Consider the following 26759-nt stretch of genomic DNA (forward strand, 5'->3'; position numbering starts at 1 on the left):
GCGGCCGTGCCCCGGGGCAGCGCTCAGCGCCCCGGCGCGGCACCGGGAGCCGGGAGAGGGCCGAGACCGCCCCGCGCTCCCGCTGCTCCCGCGCAGGCATCGCTATCGTCGCCCAGCGTGGGAAAGGGCCTTCGCTCCGCGCTGTGATGCCATAAGGACACGACGGCGGGGAGGCGGGACCGGCGGAGGGAGTGCGCTGTCTGTGGGTTCACGCCGCTCCCGGGCCGCTTTCCTCACCTGGCCCGCCTGCCCTGGCTGCCTGGCTCACCTGCCCTGCCCCGGCTCTGCCCGCCGCGATCGCAGGGCGGCGGCGCCGCGAACGATGCTCTGCGGGGGCGTCCCGGGCCGCGGTGCCGCGTGCTGAGCGGGGCGGCCGCCCTTCCCTTCCCTCTCCTCCTTTCCCTTCCCTTCCCTTCCTGCGGCCCCTGCGCCCGCCGGAGCGCCCGCGGGACGCGCGGGGAGCGGGCGCACCAGGCGGCTCCCGGAGCGCGCCTTTGTCTCCGTGTCCGCCACCGCAGAGGCGGCAGCGCTCCATCCTCGGGGCCGAGGACAGCCCCGGCCTCCTTCTGTGCCCGACATTTTTTATTTATTTATTTTTCCAAATAATTTTTTTTTCCTGTATGGCCAAAGACATATAGGATTTTTTTTTTTTTATCACTAGTATTATTTCGTCCACATTTAAGTGTCGGCAATAATCAAGATGGATAAGAAATCATTTGAAACCGTGCTGGATGAAATTAGGAAGGTAAATTCTCGTTGTGTGTGTTGGTTTAATCATTTGGTGATGGACTATAGGACAAGGAGTGATGGCTACAAATTGAAAGGAGGGGGATATTTACCTTACATATTAACAAGAAATTCTTAACTGTGGAGGTGGTGAGGCAGTGGAACAGGTTCCAGGGATGCCCCAATCCTGGCCAGATTAGATAAGGCCTTGGGCAGCCTGGTGTAGTGGGAGGTGTCCCTGCTTATAGCAGGGGTAATTGGATCTGGATGATCTTGAGCTCTCATTGGAAAGAAGCTCTTGGATAAAGTTACTGCAGCATTTTCACTTCAAGGAGGATGAGAAAGAAAACTAAGGTAGCCAAGCATGTCTTATTTGAGGGGAAGGGCTGCGTTTGCTTGGCCTGTCTGGAGACAGTGTGAAGTACCCATCTTTTATACAGTGGTGTGGGAGGTACAGTGCACAAATAGCATGTGAGAACACTGATTTCTGAGCTGCACTCTGTTGTCATTGTTGAAAGTTGCTTGGGAGTGACTCTGTGCACACCTTCTTCCTCTGGGATGTCAGTCCTGCGTTTTGATGTGTGTTCGGAGCTTTAGCTCTTGTTTATAAACTCTCTGAACAAAATACTGCAGGTTGCTGGGAGAAGAGGTACAAACCTCAGCTTCCCCGTGTCTGGCAGGGCTCTGGTTTCTCTCTGTACGGGATCCTGCTTTTAACAGGAAAGCTCGAGGTTAGTGATTGGCACACTTCCCTGAATGGTAGAAGGAGAAAAGGAGAGAAAAAAATCTTGGAGATTAACGTTTCTGGTTTTGCCTGGGAAGCAGAAACCTGTGATGTATTTTGTTGCAGTTAAGATGTAACTTAATGATGTATTTTGTTGCAGAGGTTATTGAAATGTCACAGTATAACAGTTTACCTCCCGAGGCTATCTTGGTGTGATACTGAAGGGCTTGTTTCAGACGAGATTTTCCTTGTGGCACAACAGCAATCTATAGCATTTTTGCATTAAACATGTTGTGTTGGTTTGTCTAGGAGATGTAAATTTCCTTTATTTGGACTCAGAGTTGAGTTTCAGTTCAGTTTCTCTTCGGCATGAGGCAGTGATGGCTGCAATTGCAGTATTATTATTTTTCAACATATCGAGGTATAAAACCCAATTGAGGTTTAAAACTTCAACGGAAGCCCCAGGGGTATTTTTCTTATCACAACTGCAATTTTTGCATAATGTCATGGTCATAAGTTCTCTTTCATAAAACAGCTGACAACTTGACAGTCTAAGATATTTCACGGTGTGGTCTTCCCTCCCAACTTACGAATTTGTGTGGAAAATCTGGGAACCACAAAAAAAACCCTCAAGGAACAACTAGCACATGAATGCTTTCTCTGATGATTGATGGTGGGAGAGAGTAATGTTTCAATTATATTACTGCAGTGCAGTCCTTCTGAAAATGCTCTGTGATTACTAAAGACTTCGGACAAAAGGGTTTAGGCATGTGATTTTAGGCAATTATGTTTCCTCTATGTGATTTGCTTGTATTCCTGTATTCCAACTTGCTGTTGATCTAAGGATCAGTGCTGTGCTCTGTTAATAATAATTGTGCTGTTGTGGTGTAACATTCATGGTCCAAATGCTGGTTTTGTGTCTTTGCTGCTATGTTTTTGTTTAAGCTTCATTTCTAGCTCTGTGGTAGAACCTTCTTTATTATGTGATTTGCAAGTTTGCTGTGTTGGCATGTTCCATTTTCAGTCCTACAGTTAGCAGGAACAATTATTTAAATTTCTTAATGTGTAGTTTACTTCTGTTTTCCCCTGTATAAATGTGCAAGTACTAGCAAGATAAACTTTGGGGGTTTTGTTTATTTGTTTCTTCTATAAATATGCAAAGCAGTGCTTTGTGTTTGTACTCTTGTTACAAAGTCATTCAGTTGTTGATTTAAGAAGGTAAAGTAACATTTGTTTCAGTAAAAAAAAAGACATACCCTGCTTTTTTCCAAAACACATGAAGAGTAGGAAGGAATAGAAGAAAAAAATGAGCACGAAGACAAATTCTTTCTCCTCTGTGACTTCAGTGTGTCTGGTAATGTTTGTCTCTTAATGAGGTACAGGAAGGAAGAGGGTTGCCTCAAATAGTATCCAGGTGGATTTCTGGGCACCTGGGCACCTAGGCTGCAGTAATGGAGACCTTTGTATCTGTCTGGAGGGTCAGGAAGAAAAAAGCAAGGGGTAGGGGTTGTTTCTAGGGCTGTTAGGAGGAAAATAGAAGTGGGTGTGTGAGTAAAGTTAAAGGTGGTTTGAGAATACCAGAGCTCTAGCATTAGACAGGGGACTTGGAAACTATGGAAGAAAGGTGTTTTCACCGGCTTGGGGCAGGAATTCAGCTTGTACCTGTCACAGAGGGCTGGGTGCAGGGGAGGGAGGAGGTCCTGGCTATTAGACAGCTCATGTGGTTATCAATACAACTGTCTTGCCACAAAGTCAAAAGGCCAGTGTTGCATTAAAGTTGTGTTTTGTTTGATTGGTATGACTGCATGTTAAAATTTGCAACACATAACGATAATGATAAGACAGTATCCCTCTCTGGACCAAGCTTTGTTGTGTATTTAATTCTGTCTGTATAGACTCGTTATCCAATTCTTCATAAATTCACCAAAGTAAAATTCTTTGTCAGTTAGTTTACAGGGGCCATACAAAGCGATTGCCTGAATAATCAACTGTATTATCTTGTTTAAGTTAATGTAAATCATTGGAGCAAAAAGAAGAGTCATGATCACAGTTATAAGCAACAACAAAAAAAGCAAAATCAAGTGAATAAAAAAATAAGTATCTTCCTGCTTTTCACTGTTCTCAGTTACCTAAGAAGTACATTGTTACTTCAAAATGCTGCAGTGTAATTAATACAAATGTCACTTTGTAGGGGCAGATTTTAGAATAATATATTAGCAGATGGTTGTGCTATAATTATAATTTTTGAGTCACTAATTATACATCCTTTTTTTTCTATATCTTTTAGGCTGTATTGACTGAGTACAAATTAAAAGCTATTGAATATGTTCATGGATACTTTTCCAGTGAACAGGTAAAGTCAACACTGTTATGAGTTTAATGGGAGCTATTGTTTTTGTATATTCAGTAATACAAACTGATTGTCTCCAATCATACTGAAGCTGATTATATTAGGTTTTCATATTTATTGAGGAGATTTAATTCCTTGTTATTATATCAGCGTGGCACTATTAAGAAGAGTTCCAAGTTGTTTTGTCATCAAAATCACTACATTTTCATTCCTTTCATTCCTGTCTGGAAAGCTGTATAAATTTATTGTAATGCAGTTTAGAATAATTTTGTGTGTATTGTCTAAATAGGGATCATGTATAGCATGATAATATGTAGATTTTCTTCTTCCTCTTTCTTTTCCTGCTAGCTTTTTTTTTGGTGTATATTTGGGATCCCGATAGTTGATAAGCTTTTTCAGAGATACTTGATTTTTTTGTTCTTTTACTTACTAATACAGTGGTCTTGTTATTCATATATGCAAATAGATGTCAAAAAGTAGGTATTTAAAACATTTCCATGGAAAATCTTTATCTCATGACAGAATTTTTAGCTGCCTACTTAGAAATAAAAAGACGGTTAGATGCTGGTAGGCACTGGCAATCAGACATCACAGACAGATGTTTTTTAGCAGTATACCAGTGTGCTACAAAAGTGGGAAGGTCATATTGATGCTGTTAACATGTATTTTTAATAGATCTGAAAGATTAATGGAAGGTCTTACTGTTGCAGGTTGTTGAATTACTGAGATACTTCTCCTGGGCAGAACCACAGCTTAAGGCAATAAAGGCTTTACAACATGTAAGTTCTTGTGACATGATCTTGTGGGATAAATTTGCTCTCTTAATGTCATTTTAATTTTATGACACCTACTTTCCAACTCATAAGTCAATATATCCTTCAAAATCTCCAAAGTTTCTTCTTCATCTCCTTCAGTGGTACCAAGCTATGAAATTTCATACTTCTAATTGGGGTATCTTTTCTGACTAAAGTGACTTTAACTTTCCTATGTATGGAAAGATGTAACCCTTTCTAACTCTTTTAAATTCTCCTGATTTCTTTGCTTTTGGTGAGTGCTTTTTGGAGGTGCTTGTTCATAATTTAGCATATAGTCTCCTTCCCAATGGGAGGGAGAGGCTATTAAAAGTTTACTTGGGAGGGAGAGGCTATTAAAAGTTTACTTGAATGCACCATATGAAGTTGTTACTGAATTATATTCTGAGTTTAAAATAATTGTACTGTTTTATTTTATACACACATTTTTCTTTCTTTCTTATCAGAAAATAGTGGCAGTTCCAGCATCAAAAATGGTTAATATTCTCAACTGCTTCACCTTCAGTAAAGATAAACTTATTGCCCTTGAAATCTTAGCTTCGTAAGTATCTCTTCTGCTTTGTTCCTTAACTTGTATTGGTTTAGCTCATGTTTAAGGATATAAAACTTTAGATCTCCTAGAAGGAAACACTGTGAAAGCAGAAATCCATTACTGATGGGGCTGTTTAAAAGACTAATTAGACACAGATGTTGTAGAAATAGACATAAGGCTGAGAGAATTGGGTTTGTTTGGCCTGGGTGAGTTGGGGTGATCTAGTCGCAGCCTTCTGGTACCTGAAGGAGCCTGCAAGAGAGCTGGAGTGTAGTTACAGAACAAGGGGAATAGCTTCACACTGAAAGAGACTAGGTTTAAAGTGGATATTAGGAGAAAATTGTTTGCTGTGAGGATGGTGAGGCATTGGCACAGGTTGCCCAGAGAAGTTTCTATCCCTGGAAATCTTCAAGGCCAGGCTGGATGGGGCTCATGAGCAACTTGGTCTAGTAAAAGGTGCCTCTGCTCACCTGAAGGGGCTTTGGAGCTAGATGATATTTAAGGTCCTTCCAACCAATGATTCTACAATTGTGGAAAATTCCATAGTTCATTTTGAGTCTTGTGCTTGCTGCTATGTGAACTTCTGCCTGCTGGAAGACTGGCACATTGGTGGTGTTTTTACCATGGTCTTCAAATGTTGTAGAGAACAAAGAGGGCCTTAAGCTTATTTCTCTGCTCACTGAAATCTGGAAGACTTGAGACCAGGAAATTCTGGGAATCTGCCCTTTTTTGCAAAGTCCTCTAAATATTACATATGTAGAAATGAAGTAAGTAAATGGATCTCTTAAACTATTTACAGAGAAAAGTGGGGTTTTCCTAGTGAACAGAGCTGCTTCAAAGGATCCATTACACATATTTAAAATGGAACTCTTCTGCTTGGTTCAGGGGATTTATTGTATAAAGTATCGTTCTTTTTTGGGTTGTTTAGGGCATTTTTGCTTTAAGCATATCTGTCTTCCATGTGAATGCTGTATTACTGTCTGCTTGAACTTCCTGGGACATATAATTTCATGGTACAAATACCCATAAAACAGTTAAGACTGCAGATACAGACATGATTTTGCTTTAGGAGTTGAGCTTAAGGAAGGCCATGTCAGTGCTCCTAATCTATTTTAGACCAAAACAAAACAGGGTAGCCAAAGGAAAGTTATTGGCACACAAGACTAACCTGTTGCCTTCTCGTAATGAGACTGGAGCTCTTGGAATCTTCAGTTGCTACACTTCAGCTGATATGGGGGGATAGCACTATAACTAATAACTTCCTTGGCTGTCAAATTTCTACAGTACTAGAGCAAAGTAAGGGAGTCATGATTACAAATCCTAACCCAAATCTGTGTGCTGCTTATTTCATTAATCAGGAATAGTGAACAAAGCTGAAAGCTCATTCACATTTTAATACTGTTCTTTGAGGTGTTTTTCATGTCTTCATTCAATGTTTTGCTGATTTCATTTCTGTCTAATATTCTCCTTTGAGGAGTCCTCCTTTTTGATGCTGTATTGTATTTCCAGTAGTTTAGGTGGCACAGGTAATATTTGATAGAGAAGTGCTGGTAAAAAATTGGTCAGAATTTTGAATAAGGTGGGTAGAAGCAGGCATTGGTTTCCTTGTAGTCATATATTTTGTTCTCTCGTGTGTCTAGTGTTGTTTGGGGAAGAAGAGAGAGGAGGAGTGCCTTTTGGAACAATATGAAGACTTTCACTAGCTCTGCAGAACTTAGAGATTTACCAGGAATTATCTTTTTGATTCTAAAGTAAATTAGTTGAAAACCAGACTAGCAAGAAGCAGTGGCAAATTGAGCAGCTGCTGGTTTTCTGCTGTGCTAGGAATTGCGTGTTAGTAGTAATTAAAGCTTTCTAGTGAACTGTTGATGCCTTAAGTCTCAAGACTTCACTGTTGTGTGTCGGAATCTGTGGTATTGATGATTCCGAGATTGTAGAAAGTCTGTCTTTCTGCCTTGTTGCTAAAGAAGAAGCCATAATTTGTCTGTGCTGTTTTCAAGGTTGTTTATTCTTGCTTATCTATAACATGTTCTGCTGCCCTGCCGCAGGTCTGTCCTGCGGGGCAGCATGAGGGGCTCTGCTTCTCAGTGGGATGGTACAAACATTATATACCAGAAACTACGTGTGCTATATTTACAATAATGTGCCAATATCTATCATCTACGTTGAACAGCGTGTCCCCAGCCTAAACCAATAGAAAAATGCCAACACTACAGTGAAACATGGAGGGCATGAAGAAGGAGGAAAAAGACAAGACACACCCAATTCTTCCATCTTGTCCCCTCTGAACCCCTAATCTAGAAACCTAAAATTTTACTTTTGCACCCGTGTCACACTTAATTATTACTCTTATCAAACACTCAAAGCTTGTAATTCATCCTGTAAGATTGAAAACTCCTCTCCATGGACAGAAATCACAGACAGTGTTTCTCGGAGCTCTGTCCAGGGGGGTTCCTGACCCCTGCCAGGGTCCCAGACCTGCCAGGGCAGCCAGAGGGAAGCCCTGGATTCCCACAGTTGTGATGCAAAATTCATTTTTTCTACATATTTACTCTTGCAATAAAGTTTAGCTGTCATCGTCCATTGTTCTGTACTGATATTTAGTTCTAATAGTTTTACTTACAGGTATGAAGTCCATATTTAAGCCTAGGATTTTTACTTCAATAATAATGGTAATATTATGATCTGAACTAATTATGGGTTTTTTAATGTGCTTTTGGGTAGTGGCTAAGTGTGGGTCACTTTTCATTGGTGCATTATTGAAGCAGTGTGACCCCCCCTCCACGTCGGGAATAACGTGCTCTGATTCTATGTTGTAGAAAGCTGAATAAATTGCTTTTATTAAGCTAAACTATATTACATTACTATTATACTATAATAGAACTATATCATATTAAAAAGATACTTAAGAAAAACCTGTGACTGTCTTCAGACAGTCAGGACACAGCTTTGACTTAATTGGTTAATCAATCTAAACAACTGTCACCGGTGTCCAATTAAAAAAAAAATCACTCTTCGGCAACCAATCTTTATAGCACATTCTACATGGGCTAAACAACAGAATAGCAAATAGAGATAAGAATTGTTTTCTTCTTTCTCTGAACTTTCTTGCCATGTCTTACAGCTTCCCAGGAAAAGTCCTGGGAGAGAGAATCATGTCTCTCTCTTTTCTGAGAATGTGAATACTACAGTGCATTGTTTCAGTTTATGCAAATGGAATGGCACTAACTGTCTGTCAATGTCTTTACAGCAACATTGTTGATGCTCAGAATTATCGCCTGATTGAAGATCTGTTCAGAATTAATATGTCAGAGAAGAAAAGATGCAGAAGAATTCTCGAACAGGTAATAGAGATAAAGTGATTTATACCCTTGTTTCTGTTAGGATTATGTTTGTATCCTTGTGGTCATTGTGGGGCCAAGGCTTAGCATGAGAACTTCTGGGAGCTACTAGTGTGAGACAAGTCGAAACAAGCAATTGCAAAAAGATAAGAGCATGTGCAACAAAAGGAGAAGTTTTTGTCTGGCATTAGGAACGTATGGGAAAAGTGACACAGAATTTCAACCAATGCTGGAGGAAACAGTTTGTGTTTTGTTTTAGAGAACACCAAGTTCTTAAGCCCAAGTTCAGTGTAAACAGAGGGGGACTTTGACAGGAGTTTACACTATTTGGATTATTTGGATAAGACTTGAGACACAGACTTCAGTTGTTCTGTGTAGGTTGATTCACGCAGTCTAAATGTTATGAAATAGTAACTGGTTTCTTTAGAGCATTGAATTTGATAGCAAATAATGTTCTTTCTTGATTATTTTGCAGGCTTCGAAAACAGGTTGTAAAGCTCCTCATGCTATGATATCATCCTGTGGCATGATTCCTGGCAATCCTTATCCCAAGGGCAAACCAAGCCGTATAAATGGAATTTTTCCAGTAAGCATCATCCTGTACTTTTGTTTTTCACAAATGAACCTTGATTTTAAGATTCATTGTAGTATAACCAAGCCCAGAATTCACAACCAAAGTGTGTTTGTTGGGTTGGCTGGTTTGTTTGTTTTACCCCATTCAAAATTTATAGGGAACTTGCATTATTTTTATTTGCCCATTCTTTCTCTGCTGCTTCAGGTAAAGATTACCTGAACAATGTCATAAATAAGACATTGTTCATATCAGGAAAACATTGTAAAGTCCAGCAGTATTTGGCAGAATCAGGAGAGGTGTCAAGAGGCTTGCTGGTAAGTTGATAAAGTGACCTAATATGGTTGCTACAGTGCTACTGCTAATCTTAGTGTGTCTCTTAAGCATGTCAAGCATTTCCTGTGAACACCTAAGAGACAGCAAAATCAACTGAAATTAATGTTATCATGTCCACAAGTCAAAATGCAGAATTCCATCATCAACACGCACTGTTTAAAATGACTGTCTTTACAAAACCTCAGTGTTACAAACCAAGCTATTGGAGTGCTCTTACTCATTTCTTTACAAGCCTAAAACAGTTAGTTGTGTTAGTTTTTTTTCCTGACAAACATGGTTACTTTTGGAATGTTCAAAAACTCAAATGTGGTCCAGTAAAAAAAAAAAAAAAAAAAAAAGGCAGAAATTGTACAGCAAGATTTACTTCTAAATTAATGCTTGGTTTAATCTTATTTTGTTTCAGGGAACCCCTATCAAAAAGGACACAGAAGAATGTACTAATGAAGGAAAGGGAATAGCAGCTCGTATACTTGGACCATCCAAACCAGTATGTCTAAAAATTAATAAATAAATGAAACTTTAAAAATCCCCAAAACAATTACCAGCCAATTCAACAAGGCTTTGTTATAAAATGCTGTTATGTTGCAAGAAGACTATAGAGCAGCAATTTAATTGAAGCTGAACTTCTGTAATGAATATGACCTAGTATTTTTTATTTAATTTGAAAATGAGCTCTAGTTTTATCTGTAGAGGGGGAGAATTCTCTACTGGATACAGTGTATGTGCATTTGAAGACGGAATTTAAATTAGAGTAGCAGAAGAGAAAACTAAAAGCATTTTTGGTAATCCATCATGAGCTGCTCTCTGAGGATTTCTCACATGAACACAGAAAATGCCTCTGTCTTTGAAACTTGAATTACAGCAGTGCCTTAGAAAGAGGTTCTTGTTTTTTAACACAGCTGATCTGTATTTCAAAATTTTTGAGCATATGGGACAAACTTTCAGTGAACCTCTTAGTACTTTGAAATATTGTCCAACTGTTTTATTATCACTTCTGAGATATTTCCCACAAAGTTGTATTATTTAAAAAACATAGGTATCTTCAGAAATATTTGGTAAACCTCTAAAATGAGAAGTCAGTCCAAGACTGCAGAGTATGAGAACTGCAAGGCAGAAAGGAGCTCCCTTTCCCCGTTGTGCACAGTTTTCTATTAAAATCTAAAGGTATACTAGTGATGTTTGTTTCACTATTTTCAGAAAGAGTGAAATACTTGCAGTCACTCTGGATATTATGAAAAAAATGTAATATCACCTAGATTTATAATAAAGAATGCCTGTCTGTAGTAGTATCTGAATGTTAGCTTTTTGTCTGAGAAACATTAGGTAATGCTTTCACTATTGCTTTTTCCATTTGTTTTTTTGTTTATGTAGGCTCCATCAACGTACAATCCACACAAACCTGTTCCATACCCCATCCCACCATGTCGGCCACATGCAACTATTGCACCAAGTAAGGTTTCTATGTGTTCTAGCTTGATGCTATTGTTCATGCATTGCCTTTTAAGTAATGTGTCAAGTGTTGTTTTCTCTGACCATGGTCATATCTGAAATTGGCTTCTGCTTCCTGAGCATGCTCTAGGTACTGGTTTCTACCTTTTCTTTCATGACAGAAAAGCAGAATCGATAAAAAGAGGAATATATTGACTTCTTTTTCTAGCATCCATAAGAAAAATTCACAGTCCTGTTCTGATGACAAAATGTTTTAATTTATGAGAGGCATTGTGCATGTTAGATAAGGGCTTTGGCTTTGTTGTAACATTTGGCCAAGGCTTATGCTTTGGCTTGACAAGTCTGACTTATTGCTGTAGAACCCATCTAGGGATATGGTCAACCACAACCCTGAATTGGGTGGAACTATGTAGGAACTTGCTAAAGGGCTGTAATCTGTTTCTCACTTGCCTTCAGCTTTACCTTCTGGCCATCATAATGGAGAGCAAACAGTTTCCTAAGAGAAAAGTAGATTTCACTCTCAGAAGGGAAATACTCGTTGCTTTTTCCTGACATTGCTCTATTTCTAGCCTAGTGCCTTAAGTAAGATTGAGCCTTTATTCATCAGCTCCTCTCTTTGCTCTGCCGCATCAATTGTTAGACTCAAGACATTTTTGGAAGGGGGCAAGGCAATTGCCCTTTTCTTTGGAAGAAAGCTTAGAGTACTTCAACTAGTCATATTCAGGTCTGGCAGGCAACTGAAAGCCTCTTCTAATATTGAAATTCTGTACTGCAGAACAAGGAGTGCTCTGGTTAGGACTCTTGCTTTTCACTGATGTTGGGGATTTCAGGGAGTTGATAAGAAAGTGAAGCAGAACTCCTAGCAAGCAAGCTGAAGGCTGTGAGTCATCTAATCAACTTGATGTCTGCAAGTCTTTTTATAGCCATTTTAGAAAAATGAGCATTACTAGTGCCTAAATTAAGACTGATTATTTATGCCTGGGAAATGACTTGTTCCCAAGAAGCTGTAGAGAAAATTTGCAGACTAACTCAAATTTATATTGTATAAATCCTATGCAAAGTATCTTAAAGCACAACACTTGGCCTATGGCAGGATAGAAATACTAGTACAGTTTTAGGATATGAAAGAGCTTTTGAGGCAGGGCCTTACTAGGCTGCAACATGTTTTTAAAGAATGCTCTTGTGACAACAGAACTCATAACTGGTGAAATGATATGTGTGTGTTTGTGTGTGTTTGGTGAGATTGCAGATGCTGACCTGGAATTATTGAATGTGATTGTTTTGAGTCAGTGGTAATGAATTGTGTTCTGCCTCTTGAACATTTCCTTCCTGAGTGATGCGGTGATTGTTAGTTGCTTTTTTGATTTTCATGCAAGAGTTGTTGTGCAAGAAATCTTAACATCAGGTGGAATTACTATGAAAGTATGAAACGAGAAAGGACTTCTATATGGCAAATTAGTGCACTTTCAGTATTGTTCAAGTGCTACCTTTTCCTGTGAAGCCCAAGTTCTTATGCTCTTAAACTATTAATTCAGGGCCACTCTGAAATGTGTTTGTGTTCCTGCAATTTAAATTCACATGTGTTTTATCAGAACTGTATACGACAGCAATACAACAGTTTCAGTTGCTCCAAAAAATAACAGAGGAAAAATGTATATTTAGTATGTTGATTGCTGTAAGAATTTTATATTAAAGTACTTCACTAACCCACTTGAATTTCTTAACATTTAAATAAATATTGAAGAATAATACTAAATTAAGTATTTGAGAAGGATTGTTTTTTCTCTGAATTTTCTGGCTAGTGTTAAAGGGTCATGGTTACTGATCTGTGTTTGGCTCCTTTGTTTGTCAGGCTTTAATGCTGAAGAAGGAGTTGCAACAGCCTTTAAATTAAGAATGGGAAAGGAACTGGTGATGCTGCAGGCATTGTATCACTCCTTCCCTCTGAGTTTTTTCAGGCAAAATGGAACTGAAAGGAATTGAAACCTGACTTTTTCAGGCTCTCTTAAGATAATTGCCCATAGTAAAATTTGGATCACAGTGCATGCCCTTCAGGCAGACATGTGCAAAAGCCAACATCCAGCCTGGGTAGTTAACTGTCTAGCTCTTTGATGAAGGAATGTCTTACAGTCTTGAAAATATTTCTTAAAAAGTGAAGATGCTTACTGGTTCATCTAGTTACAGGTTCTTCTGACTACAGGGATGTGTATTGCCTTTATTATTTTAGGTGCTTACAACAATGCTGGCTTAGTTCCAATGGCCAATGTCATAGCTCCAGGCTTACCAGCTCCTCCACCATACACTGCTAATCAAGTGGTATCAGGTAAAGCATGCATATCTTTAAAAATATTCATGTTGCTTTTCCTGGTTCATTGCTGGGAGTGGGATCATTCACTGCTGGAGTTTCATTTGCCTTTCAATAACAAACTGCTGTTCTCTGTTTAGAAAATGAGGACCTTTCCAGCCAGGCAAAACCTTCCCAAAATCAAGGTAAATTGCAAATCCACAGGGGATTTTTGTGTGTATTGTATCTTTGTTATATGTTCAGAAAATGTTAACTTGTTTAGTGGGATCTTCATAAGCTTTTAAGTATGCAGTCACTAAATATTTGGAATAGAATCTCTTGATAGTGTAGAAAAAAAAAGTAATCAGACATTTGTGCTTAGAAGCATTGAAACATTAAAATTCATTCTTTTGTGTTAGCTTATCGAAGTTTTTTATATTCATCATTATATAAGTATGTGAGAAATCATGCTGAAAACTAAATCAAAATACCCTTTGCAATGTCACGCATTTAAATACTTGAGTAAATCTTTGCAATTTTTGAAACTCTGGACATCTATTGGAAAACTTATTGACATTTTAGTCTTGTAGATGAGTTGCAATAAGAAGTTAGGAATACAGGAGAGATTTAGAGATTTTTGAATGTCTTATCCCAGAGTATTCGATCCAGCTATGTCTACCTACACTTTTGTCTTACCCTGTAAGATCCTGTTCTTTCTATCAAGACAGCTGTGCAATTTTTATTGTTTTTATTTGTGTGATGCTTTGTACACTTAGTACAAAGCATAATAATAAATCCCATTAGAAATTACTTATAAAAAGGCTTTGATAACACATTGTGAGATTTTACGGATACAAGCTGAGAATTTACTGACCATTGAGTCAGGCATATTAACAAATACTGGAAGTAGATAAAATGACTGTGATAAGTTTAGCTACTGTAAATATTCCTAGGGACCCAAAAAAAAAAAAAATTATGTTTTGTCTTTCCTTCTCTATGTCCAGGGATGGTTCTACAGAAGTGTTTTGAAGAATCACTTCATTCTTGTATGCCCCTCTCTAAGTGTGCATGTATTTTTACAAAGTTAGTTCACACAGCTAAATGAATACAGAGTAAGGAATGAAATATTCTCTTAGGAGGAAAAGTTCAGCTCTGGGTTCTAGTACAGCTGTATTTCATTCATGATTATCTTAGCTGTCAGGATTAAATAACTGTGATCTTTAGGAGCATCTTCAGCTTGGAAATAGCATGAGAAAAGAACACAATCCAGAGCTGGGCAATCTGGTTTTTTTTTTTTTGAAAACAGTATGTCAGGAAAATAGTTTTTTGGCAGATTTACTTGTTTTTGAGTTTCAGCATACATAAAATAGGAGTTTGTCATATCAACTTAGGTCCAAGATTTTAAAGAATAATTTTCTGGATTTGTATGTAGAATTATGTGTAGAAATCAGACAAGAGAGACATGTAGGCTGCTAGAGTTATGGGTGGTGAGTTTGACTGGTTGGATGAGTGTCTTGCTTACATTTGAACAGATTATTCCAAAAGTAAAATAAAGCACAAGGGTTGTTTGAGAGGAATGATTAATTAACATATCCATGTTCCACAGGAAACTAGAGGCAGGCATATCGAAACTCATGACATGCCAATATTCATAAATGCAGCTCCTTTCCATTAACCTCCACCTCCCCATTGACAGTGTGCCTGTTTTCCTGCAGCTTGACTGATGTTGCTAACTTACTTTGTAGGATTGACACAAGCTGATGCTTTTAGTCACAGGTGCTTACCTTTATTACAGACACCTGACTAAAGATTCCTAAAAATACTTGTTGAGATAGTCAAGTGCCAATGTTAGTTTAATACTGTAGTGTAATACATGAATTTCAAAGTGTACCTTCTTAGAATCAAAATCTGAAGGAAGCACAGTGAAGAGAATGACCTGATTTTGAAGGAAAGAAAACTACAGCACCTGAAATCAGCTTTCTTCAGTTGTTGACTAAACTTCTCTGAAATCATGATACATTGAATTAAGTGATTCTGAAGGAAATTCTGACCTTCAGTGAGAGTGGATGCAGAGGAGCCCAGGTGATCTGATACCGATGGAATATTAGATCTGGTTTGGGTACTGCCAAATGTTAGGGACCAGAGGGAGGGTGTTTTTACCTGTGTCACTTAGATGTTCTTACAGAGTGCATTTGAGTTTCTAACTGTTTTGCATGAGATCGTGAAGAGGTAGCAGATGTCACAGAGTGTTTTTAAAAAGGAGTGTTAGCCCACATAGTGTATAATTTGTGTGATGTGTTTGTGTGTACCTTTTTGTTTGTTTTCATAGGCCCTGCTGTTCATTGTTTATATGTAGACATTGTATGTTAGCTATTGCCTGTGTATCATATTTTGAAATGCTGTATAAAATGTTTTTGTGTTAATTTCGAACATTTCTGACAGTTTCAAGTATTCTTACTGGTCTTGTTTCTTTGCAGCTTTTTCTGCACAAGCGAATCAGCTCTTTACTCCTCATGGTTCTAATCCTTCAACACCTGCTGCTACTCCAGTCCCTACCCCATCACCTGTCAAGGCAATAGGCCATCCATTAGCACCTGCAACTCCACTCATCTCTGGGATGAACATGTCTACCCCTGTCCTTCCTGTTTTCCCAGGACAGGTCTCCTCTTCCATCCATACATCTCAGCCATCTACCCCAACCCCTACTGTCATCAAATCCCTTTCATTGCCTGGTGTTCCTGTCACATCTGTTCACAGTGCAACCTCTACCCCTATCCCCCCAGTTTTTTCTGGGCTGGCTTCTATCCCTGCTGCTATGCCAGCTCCACAAGGTTCTTCCACTCCATGTGCTACACCTGCACCCACTGAAGCTTTTGCATCTGCTGCTGCACCATTTGCTGGCCTCCCGTTCTCTGCAACGTCTTCAGTTGCTTCTGCTAATAATCCTGCTCCGTTGTCATCAGTCTTTGCTGGCCTCCCTTTGTCCTTGCCACCCAATGCCCAAGGGATTTCTAGTCCTGTTCCATCTACAATTGCTAATTCTCCTGCCACTACCATTCCTGGCTCGCTGAGCTTGCCTAATCCAATTTTGTCTGTCTTAAAGGGATTTCTGACATCAAATGACACTTCATTAATCAATTCATCTGCTTTACCTTCTGCTGTGACAAGTGAGCTTGCTTCTTTATCTGCTCTTTCTAATCAAAACTCTGACCCTCCCACTTCTTCTGTCAACAAATGTTACACTCCATCAGTCACCCCCAACACACAGCGTTCCTCCACACCTGGGCTGGCTATTTTTCCAGGTCTCCCATCCCCATCTGTAGCCAATTCTAGTTCCACTCCTCCCACATTGCCTGCACAGTCACCTTTAACCACTTCACCATCAATTCTGCCAGTCAACTGTGGCTCATCAGCTTCCCTCTTGCATGGCACAAGTCCTACTAATCCTGACCAGCAGCTCTCATCATCCTCAGCTGCCACAAGTATCCCAGTTCTGGTCAAAACAGAGCCCATGAGTCCTACCCTGTCGGCCTTCAAAGGTCCTTCTCATTCAGCCAGCCCTTCTCATGGCACTCTAGGACTGTCAGGGCTCGGGCGTGCGTACACCTCAGCAGCTTCCGTGCCCGTCAGCTTACCCAGTTCTCTGAATCCAGCGCTGTCAGGGCTCTCCTCTCTGAGTGCTCCTCTGAACAACTCCAGTTCTCTGGCTTCCATTTCCCTCACCCCACATGGCTCCTCTGCTCCCATTGCCCCTGTGTTCAATGGACTTCCTCCTTTCACGTCTCTAACCAGTAACTTTGCTTTTACTGGTAACCCAGCACTGACCCCACCCGTCACTCTGCCAGGGTCTCTGTTGGCCACTCCGGCTACGAGTGCTTCAGCCGTGTCCGCCCCCCATGTGAGTTCCACTGCTGCCGTGCTCTCAGGACTCGCCGCCTCCGCAACAGTCTCCGCTCCACCCTTCTCGCTTAACTTGTCCAGTGCTGTCCCTTCCCTTTTTTCTGTTGCCCAGGGACCTCTGGGATCATCAAACCCATCCTTCCCTGGTTTTCCTGTCTCTAACACACCCTCTGTCACTCCTGCTCTCCCTTCTTTCCCTGGCCTCCAGGCATCTTCTGCAGTAGCAGCAGTTGCACCATTGCCGGCAGCTGCCACAGCCCCATCTCCAGCTCCGGTCCTGCCAGGGTTTGCCTCGGCCTTTAGCTCAAACTTCAACTCTGCACTTGTGGCACAGGCTGGGTACGTTACTGTTTTTGGAGGAGGTCAGAACTATTTCTTTTTCTCTTGAGAAAAACACTGATTTTATTTTAGGTGTGTAGACAGTATTTTCACTCATAATTACTAATTGCAGATAGTTTTTAAAGTTAGTTCAATACTAGATTTCCACTTGTATTTAGAAGCTAAGAGGGTAGTGACTAAATAGGGTGACCTCAATAGTCTCTGTTACGACAGTCTAATCCAGTGAGCTGCTCAATGATTTTGTTTCCCAGATAACGATACTTGGCACCTCCTAGGCTTTTACAAGAATGGATTCCATGTGGGCATCCATTAACACACACAGGTAATAGCAGACAATATCTTAGATATTTTAAGGAAGTAGTCAGCATAAATTCTCGTCTGTAAAGTTTTTTTTGTCTGCGAACTGTCAACACAGTTGAGGTACAAAACATTTGGAGTCCACTTAGGTGTATTCCAGACAATCTTGGTTTGTGTATGTATGAATAATTTTTAGGTGGATAAAGACTGGACTTCAGTTTAGAAATTCTGGCTTTTATGAGATTTAGAAAAATAACTGCTTTTGTAGTTTATGTAGGCGTAAGCTTATAGAGAGGGAAACAATAAAACATGGTGCAGATGTTCCTAATAATAACCTCATTTTGAAATTCTTTCAGCTTGACTTCTGGACTACAGACACCAGGAAATGCAGTTTTTCCTGGTCTTTTATCTCTCCCTGGTATCCCTGGCTTTCCCCAAAGTGCCGCACAATCTTCCTTACAGGAATTGCAGCACAGTGCAGCTGCACAGTCAGCACTACTACAGGTAATGTGTCTATTTGTTAATAGTGTTCTGCTTCCAGTGTTCTCCTGGGCATGTACTTGCCTGTTAACTCCTTGGGATTAGTTTAAATCAGTAAATGATTAAAACCCTAAATTGTGTGAGAACTGATTACAAGGATGGTGATAAAAAACAACTTGTGCTAACTTTTTACTCAAGGCCAGTGTACAGTGCTTCATAAATGAGATTAAAACATTATCTAAAACTCTTTGTAAAATGGGGAGAAGTAAAAGAAAAGATAACGCAAATTAATTTTTTGCTGGATTTGTGTTAAATCTAATGAGCTGACCATACCATTGCAAAATTTGTGCTCAGTTCCAGTCTGACATTTGAATAACTTAGAGATTTCTGTGGACTGTGTGTTGTGAGTTATGTGCCTCTGCACATGTAATCAGATTGCCTTGAATGTGTGTCTGTTGTGGTTGTGCCTTTCCCTTGATAGTGACTACAAATAGAATTGTAATATATGCTTGAAGTAGTTTTGGGTAATGTGTAATTTCATCATCTCTTGTCCATGAAACAGTTTATTTCACCCATCAACCTACATAAGTTAACTGAAACAATCATCAGACTTGTGTTTATATGTTTAGCTTGTCTTTTAAAAGCTTGTCTTGTTAAAAACAGCCTCTGTACAGGTTTTTGTAAGAAATTTGATCTTCTGTACATGGTCCTAAAAGAGAGAGCTGAGTGTCTTTGACTTAATGTTTTCTCTCTTCTGTGACACATCAGTTGTTGAAATGGAGCATGTGTCTAAGTACTGTTGAGAGTGCAGCGTATTGTCAGACAACTTCTGAATATCAGGGGATCAGAAGAAGCAAGTTACTTCATATGGGCTGTGCTTTTGCAGCTCAGGTTGTTCTGTAGAAATGTATGCAAATTGCATTGAGAACATAATTGTTGTTATTTATAAGATCCAGTCACTAAAATTAACACTTATTTACCTGAGAAGGAAAGTTCAGAGTCACTAAAGTATTAGAGCTCCTGATTAAGCTGTGCCTTCCAAATCAGCTGGTGCTTACTCCACTGGAAAGTAAACGCCATTAACACTGCTCTATTTTCTCCCTTAATCCAACTGCTTTTTTCATTCTCTGGTATTTCAGAGCAATAGTTGCACTATATATTAACATCTTTGTATAGATGCCTTGCTCATCTGTATTCTTTGCACACTTCAGATTGTAATCCATTTGTTTTGGCTTGAGCAGAACTGGTATTGTGGCTGAAATTTTGCTTAATTTAGATTTTTGTTTCCTTGTTTTTATCAGTGCTGTTTCCTAACTTCTTATCTTCCTTAAAGGCGCATTCTGCTTCTGCTCTGGAGAACTATACAGCTCAGCCTGAAGGTTTTGCTAACTATCCATCAACACCAGGAACACCATTTTCATTGCAGACAAGTCTGCCCCAGAGTGGATGGCAGTAAATACCAGGCATTTCTAAAGACTGCAGTGTTTGCTTGACAGAGCCTGATCCTACTCATTTCTGCGATAGTGGGAACATGGTCTGAGCTGGGGAAAGAAAGGGAAAACTTGAGGGTAAAATGTTTTCAGGAGGCTGTATCAGATGTCAAACTTAATTTGTGAATTGCATTCATTGTGATTCAGGGTCTGATCCTGTGAATTCCTGAGTATCATTTACTCTTCTTTAATTTTAAGAGTTAAATGTTTGGTGTCTTACAGGATCAGGAACATTCAAATGGATGTTTGTGTAAATAGGGTAATTGACTGTCAAGCTGAGTAGGGAGACCAAGTATATTTAATAGTGTGAATAAGCACCTATCCTTATGTATTGTATGGTATATGTGGTTAATATAGACTGAGATCTGGATTGAAACTAGACAATTAAAGCTGTAGATGACCTTTTGTCTAGAAGCACACTTCTTGTGTGTGTACAAATCAAGGTCAGTTTATGATTTTTAAGATGTTTTCTTCCTATGTATGAGGATCTCCTGTTAGCATCAGCAGTATGTTAAGGGGAGGGTTGGTCAGAGGTGTGTGGGGGTTTTTCTTATGCTTCAAAATACTGTCATGGGCTTGCTGCTGAATTGAGTGCTCCTTTGTCAGATCAGGAAAGTTAGGAAATTATGCTGTACTGTATTTGGATAGAAGTGAATTATGTTTTACTGGAGTATGGCTTAGCTAGCTGAGAATATCTTTCCAAAGTACATAAAAACATTTTAACTTGGTTCTAAAATAATGTTCTATAGTCTTCTCCTTTCCCCCAGCACCTCTCTGAATGAAATAATTGTACTGCGGATAGGCTGCCTATCTGGCACTTTTGACTGCAGGCTTATGTGAATGTTTACAGACATGGGGCAAGTTCTTCTCTCCCTTATATTCACAAACAAACTCGTTCTCTATATGCTTTTCAGCTATAAACTACAATTTGATGGTGCTTATCTTTTTCTGTGAATATAAGTGGGAGCAGAATTTGGACCATGGATTTTTTTTGTATTTTTCCTTGGAAAACATACATGATTTTAAAGGCATATAGCTAAATTAACTGTTACAATGCAGTATATAGGAAGGTCTTGCTTTGTTAGTTAAATTGAGTTGTGCACTCTTCTAATAATGTCAGTATCTGTGACAATGTGTAACACATCATTGAGTATCTTCTATTTAAGGAATGCTCTTGATCACAGCCTAGAGACAATAGAGGTGAATGATATTCAATCATGTGAATAAATTAAAATGTAGAGATACTACACTGTAGAAATGTTCTGCACCTAGAGTTTTACTTTTTTAAAGATTGATTCTGCTGGGAGATGTTGCTAATGTATTTTCTTTCAAGATGTGAACAAACTTTTTTAGAACATTAATGGAAATTACTGTATTGGTTTTTAACATAATTTTTTAAAATAAAAAGTTTACAGTCATGGCAAAAAGGCTTTGCTGACTATTTGCATATTTACCTAAAATATGAATGAATAAACTTGTTTTTACTAAGATACTTCTACTGCTTGATCTTGCTTATGCTGTTTCTTTTTGATGCAGAATTCTGTCCAAAATTATAGAATTGTCTTCCTAAGGAGTGACATTAGAAATATGCTATTAAATTTTTAGATTAAAAACTTAAATTCTTTGACATTTTAATAATCAAACATATATTATGTTAAATCAAAAAAAAAAAATTGTGTTCTTATATTTTTTTATTTTGTGAAACCTGTTAAATTCTTATGATTCTTCACTCTGAACTGCTCTTAAAATTGATATCTCTGATATTAATATCTTGACTTAAGAAATCTATGGAAGACATCTCCACCATCTTGCATTTTAATCTGCTTGTCCTTCTTTCCATAACTTTTTCTTTGTAGATTTGCAGATGAGACTATAACGATAGAGGTATCTTATCAAAAGCAAATTGGCTTTTCTCCTCTGAATGCAAATGTAACCCACTTCCAAGTCAGTAAATGACTTGTAACCTTACTGAGGTGCTGAGTCTGACATCCTGTTTTCATCCTAGTTACCTCATCAAGCAAATTTCTAACTAATTCATGTCACCTTGTAGTCAAAAGCAAGTAATAATGTGTTGTCAGAAAATAAGCACTTTGTGCCTTTGTTTCTAAAATATCTGTTGAATGGTCATGGGATATGGGGTTGGTGTTTGAGCACTGGACAACTCAGAGATGCCAAAGAGATTCAAGCCTTGTGTCTCCAGATGAAAACAGGTGAGAAGTAGTGAAATCCCCTGTATTAAGCGCTCGTCTCCTGAAGCAGTGTTGTCCATCCACTTTACCAGAGAAGAGTGTTTGATGCTCCCATCAGTTTTAGGCAATTGAATAGGTTAAGAAGGGTTTAGTTGTAAAGTTCTTATGTCTGGAATGGGCTCTGGTTCTTAGTGGATCTTACTGAATCATACTGAGCTGGATTTTGAAAAGGAATTCTCCAGAGGTTAGGGTTAAAATTCAATTTTTAAAATACTTCTCCTGATGTAAAATTGTTTTTTATTAATTTTTTTCCTCCTCAGGAATAAAGTCCGTGTTCTGCATTGCAGCAAACTGCTGTGACCCAGCATTGGAATTTCTGAAGAGAGTGATTTGTCCTAAGCTCTTTCATGCTTACTTGAGCACCATTTTTAGACAGCCAAGGAAATATCTGCTCCTGAGGCAAACCATCTTAAACTGAGCCTGTGCCGGGAAAGGGCTCTTGCAGTATGACTTTAATTTCTGGACTAATTGATTTTTTTCGCTGTTTAAGTTGCCTATTACTGCTCTGTTTTGTGTGTACTGACGACCTGCATATATACAGTGTGGTGAAGCGTTCCTTGAAATAAAACCTTTTTTGCAACAACTAAGAACATACCAGGACTGTGTTTGCAAACAAGTTTCAATGTTTCTTGCAAGTGCTTTAATTGTGGCTGCAGTGAGAAGGAAAGAAACAGTAATTTTCAGAATTTTCTGTCCTTTTCCTCTGGTCTGCAAATGAGTGTTGGTAGTTTGCCTGGTCCTGAAGGGAAACTTGCCATGGTATGAATGTTCTGACTTCCTTACAATTTGCCTTCCTTTCTGTATTCTTAGAAGAGTAATACCTTTGTCTCTCTCTCATATTTACTCTGGTGGCCAAAGGGGGGGCCTTCTGTCATCTCCAGACCTTCAGCTGTTGAAAGCTGATACCATTTCCATGAGGAGGAGCAGCAATATGGGAATGTTCCTACAAGCAAAAGGACAGTACTGTAAATATGCTCTTTCCTGTCCTGTCTCCTTAATTTTGACCTGGGGAAAGGGAAGGCCGAGCTTGAAGCAAGTAGGCAGAACTTGGGACCAGGAAAAGATTAAGCTGAGAAATGTACAGGGACTGGCCAAAGCCCAGTGCATGGAAAAGAAAGTAGTATGGGCCTAAAAAGGTCAGAAAAAGGCAAATTTAAACCTACAACTTGGTTTGCAAATCGGTTTGCAAATCTCATGTGGGGGACAATTCTTTTTTGCATTTTGGGATAGGCACTGTTTACAGTGGATTTTAAATGGCTGTGGATTAATTCTCTACAACTGGATGATGAGGTAAGTGGGAGAAAGTAGACAGTGTAGAGACATTGTAAAGGACTGGTGCCACCTGTAAATGTAGCAGTTGGTGCAGAGGAAGGTTGGAGAATGATGTGCTTACAGGTAAGCACCTGATCATGCCTGAGCCCTCATTGGGCTTTTGGAATAGAAGTTGAAGACTTTAGCTATATCACTGTCTTAGTTTAGGGCAAATTTGGGGAAAACCCAGGAAATAAACCTCCACGGCCCCTCTCCACCCACTTGGTTCAGGGAAAAATTTCCTCTGAGAGAGAAGTGGAAAAGAACTTGTTTATTCAACAACAAAGCACTCCCCAGTACCAAAACAATTAACAACACAAGATGACAATAAAACTTTTTCACCCCTCTGAAGAGATGAACAAATCCAGAAGGTCTTTCCTGGGAGTGGTCGCCCGGGTCTGGACGCTGGGGATGGCTGCTGCAGATCACCAAATGCAGGCTTCTGGTGTTTTTTGGTGTTTCCCAGATCCCAGTCCAGAGCAGGCTGGATGATATTCAGAAAGAGGAAGGGAAAAAAGCAACAGTCCAGGGAAAGAATTGGACTGCTTAACTTAACTAGGAAGCAAAGCAAGAAAGCAGGCAAAGCAAGCAAGCCAAGCAAGCAAGCAAAGCAAAGCCAGCCAGCCAGCCTTAGCTTTTTCTAGCTTTCTAGCAGACATGGGGGGAGGTGAACCAGATGATAACACAGCAAAACAAACCTTCACTTTCAGAGTCAGTTCTGAAAGCACAGAACATAATATCAAACGTAAACAGAACACACGATTGGAGATACAAACACCATAACAGTCACCCTAGGACATTCCACCCCTTATCTCCATATCTTCAACATCATGTAAAAACTCCATCAAGTTAAAACTTGTATCTTTCACTTACTCATACCTTCTTTCTCATGTCTGTGTGTTTTATGCACAGACATTGGCAGTAACATTCAGCAAACAGTGATATTTGCACAATAGTTTCACCCCACAATCAGATCTCCCTGAGGTACACATCGTGTTGTTCCATCTCTCTGCATTATCCACCATGTACAACCTGGTCCCTGAGCAAAGACAATCCCACGAATGGGTTTGTCTGTACTTGAGGCAGGATTGATCCACACTGATTTCCCTAACAAACCTCTGACATGTGCCACTGGGACTTTATCTCCGTCTACTATATTCAGGGGCTCAGACTGGGCAGGACCTGCTCGATTGGTGGAATCTCGGCTGTTAACTAACCAGGTGGCCTTTGCTAAATGTTGCTCCCAATTTTTGAAAGATCCCCCACCCAATGCTTTTAAGGTGGTTTTTAACAGTCTATTGTACTTTTCTACTTTGCCTGCAGCTGGTGCATGGTAGGGGATGTGGTACACCCACTCAATGCCATGTTCCCTAGCCCAGGTGTTGATAAGGCTGTTTTTGAAATGAGTCTCATTGTCTGACTCAATCTTCTCAGGGGTACCATGCCTCCAAAGGACCTGCTTTTCAAGGCCCAGGATGGTGTTACGGGCTGTAGCATGAGACACGGGGTAGGTTTCCAACCATCCAGTGGTAGCTTCTACCATTGTGAGCACGTAGCGCTTGCCTTGGCGTGTCTGGGGCAGTGTGATGTAGTCAATCTGCCAGGCCTCCCCATACTTGTACTTGGACCACCGCCTACCATACCACAGGGGCTTCACCCGCTTGGCTTGTTTGATGGTAGCGCATGTCTCACAGTCATGGATAACCTGAGAAATATTGTCCATGGTTAGATCCACTCCTCGGTCTCGTGCCCACTTATAAGTGGCATCTCTACCCTGATGGCCTGAGGCATCATGGGCCCATCGTGCTAGGAACAACTCTCCCTTGTGTTCCCAGTCAAGGTCTATCTTTGATACCCTTATCTTTGCAGCCTGATCTACCTGCTGATTGTTTTGCTGCTCTTCATTAGCTCTGTATCTGGGGACATGGGCATCTACATGGCGAACCTTCACAGGTAGCTTCTCTACCCGGGTAGCGATATCTTTTCACTCTTCAGCAGCCCAAATTGGTTTTCCTCTACGCTGCCAGTTAGCTTCTTTTCACCTCTCTAGCCACCCCCACAGAGCATTGGCTACCATCTATGAATCAGTGTAGAGGTATAGCTTTGGCCACTTCTCCCTTTCTGCAATGTCTAGGGCTAGTTGAACGGCTTTGAGTTCAGCAAACTGGCTTGATCTACTTTCTCCTTCAGTGGCCTCCGCAACCCGTCGTGTGGGACTCCATACAGCTGCTTTCCACTTCCGATTCATCCCTACGATGCGACAGGAACCGTCAGTGAAGAGAGCATAGCGTGTTTCCTCTGCTGGCAGTTGGTTATATGGTGGAGCTTCTTCAGCCCGTGTCACTGGTTCTTTTTCTTCATCTGCGACACTAAAACTTTCACTTTCGGGCCAATTTGTAATTACTTCTAAAATCCCAGGGCGATTCAGCTTATTAATATGGGCACGCTGCGTAATGAGAGCAATCTACTTGCTCCATGTAGCACTGGTGGCATGGTGGGTGGAGGGAACCTTTCCTCTGAACATCCACCCCAGCACCGGTAGTCGGGGTGCCAGGAGGAGTTGTGCTTCTGTGCCAATCACCTCTGAGGCGGCCTGGACTCTCTCGTAGGCGGCCAAGATTTTCTTTTTTGTTGGGGTGTAGTTGGCTTCAGACCCTCTGTAGCTCTGACTCCAAAATCCCAGTGGTCGGCCCCGAGTCTCATCAGGCACCTTCTGCCAAAGGCTCCAGGACAGACCATGGTTCCCGGCTGCAGAGTAGAGCACGTTCTTCACATCTGGTCCTGTCCTGACTGGGCCAAGAGCTACTGCATGAGCAATTTCCTGCTTTATCTGGGTGAAAGCTTGCTGCTGCTCAGGGCCCCAGCAGAAATCATTCTTCTTGCGGGTGACCAGGTAGAGGGGACTCACGATCTGACTGTACTCAGGAATGTGCATTTTCCAAAAACCAATGGCACCTAAGAAAGCTTGTGTCTCTTTCTTGTTGGTTGGTGGGGACATGGCTGTGATCTTGTTGATGACATCTGTAGGAATCTGACGCCGTCCATCTTGCCACTTCACTCCCAAGAACTGGATCTCTCGAGCAGGTCCCTTCACTTTATTCTTCTTGATGGCAAAACCAGCTTCCAGGAGGATTCGGATGATTTTTTCTCCTTTTTTAAACACTTCTGCTGCTGTGTTCCCCCACACAATGATATCATTAATATATTGTAGATGTTCTGGAGCCTCACCTTTTTCTAGTGCAGTCTGGATCAGTCCATGGCAGATGGTAGGACTGTGCTTCCATCCCTGGGGCAGTCGGTTCCAGGTATATTGCACTCCTCTCCATGTAAAGGCAAACTGAGGCCTGCATTCTGCTGCCAGAGGAATGGAGAAAAATGCATTGGCAATATCAATAGTGGCGTACCACTTCGCTGCCTTGGACTCCAGCTCGTACTGGAGTTCCAGCATGTCTGGCACAGCAGCGCTCAGTGGTGGAGTCACTTCATTCAATGCACGGTAGTCCACAGTCAATCTCCATTCTCCTTCAGATTTACGCACAGGCCAAATGGGGCTGTTGAAGGGTGAGTG

General features: G+C 40.4%; 1 protein-coding gene across 5 annotated transcripts; it reads left to right on the forward strand.

Annotated features, from left to right (window-relative positions):
* The first annotated feature begins 175 nt into the window (after window positions 1-175).
* Window positions 176-22470, forward strand: PROSER1 (proline and serine rich 1). 5 transcript variants are annotated; one of them, XR_012056225.1, is made up of 13 exons: window positions 176-745; window positions 3738-3803; window positions 4511-4579; window positions 5059-5153; window positions 8395-8488; window positions 8961-9071; window positions 9796-9879; window positions 10764-10842; window positions 13069-13164; window positions 13287-13331; window positions 17234-17364; window positions 18018-18165; window positions 22141-22470. XR_012056225.1 is itself a non-coding variant. In XM_012569809.5 (13 exons), the coding sequence occupies exons 1-13, from the start codon at window positions 701-703 to the stop codon at window positions 22144-22146; spliced, it is 2700 nt and encodes an 899-aa protein (XP_012425263.4). In that variant the 5' UTR covers window positions 176-700; the 3' UTR covers window positions 22147-22470. The 5 variants fall into 5 exon arrangements, 2 of the variants coding, with proteins under 2 accessions (XP_012425263.4, XP_012425262.4); XR_003960627.4 differs by lacking the exon at window positions 22141-22470 and adding an exon at window positions 17616-17686 and having other exon boundaries at window positions 15603-17364; window positions 18018-18166; XR_012056226.1 differs by lacking the exon at window positions 22141-22470 and adding an exon at window positions 17616-17686 and having other exon boundaries at window positions 18018-18166.
* Window positions 22471-26759: the final 4289 nt, after the last annotated feature.

This window comes from Taeniopygia guttata, chromosome 1 (assembly GCF_048771995.1).
Source record: "Taeniopygia guttata chromosome 1, bTaeGut7.mat, whole genome shotgun sequence".
In the NCBI taxonomy this organism is placed as follows: Eukaryota; Metazoa; Chordata; class Aves; order Passeriformes; family Estrildidae; genus Taeniopygia; species Taeniopygia guttata.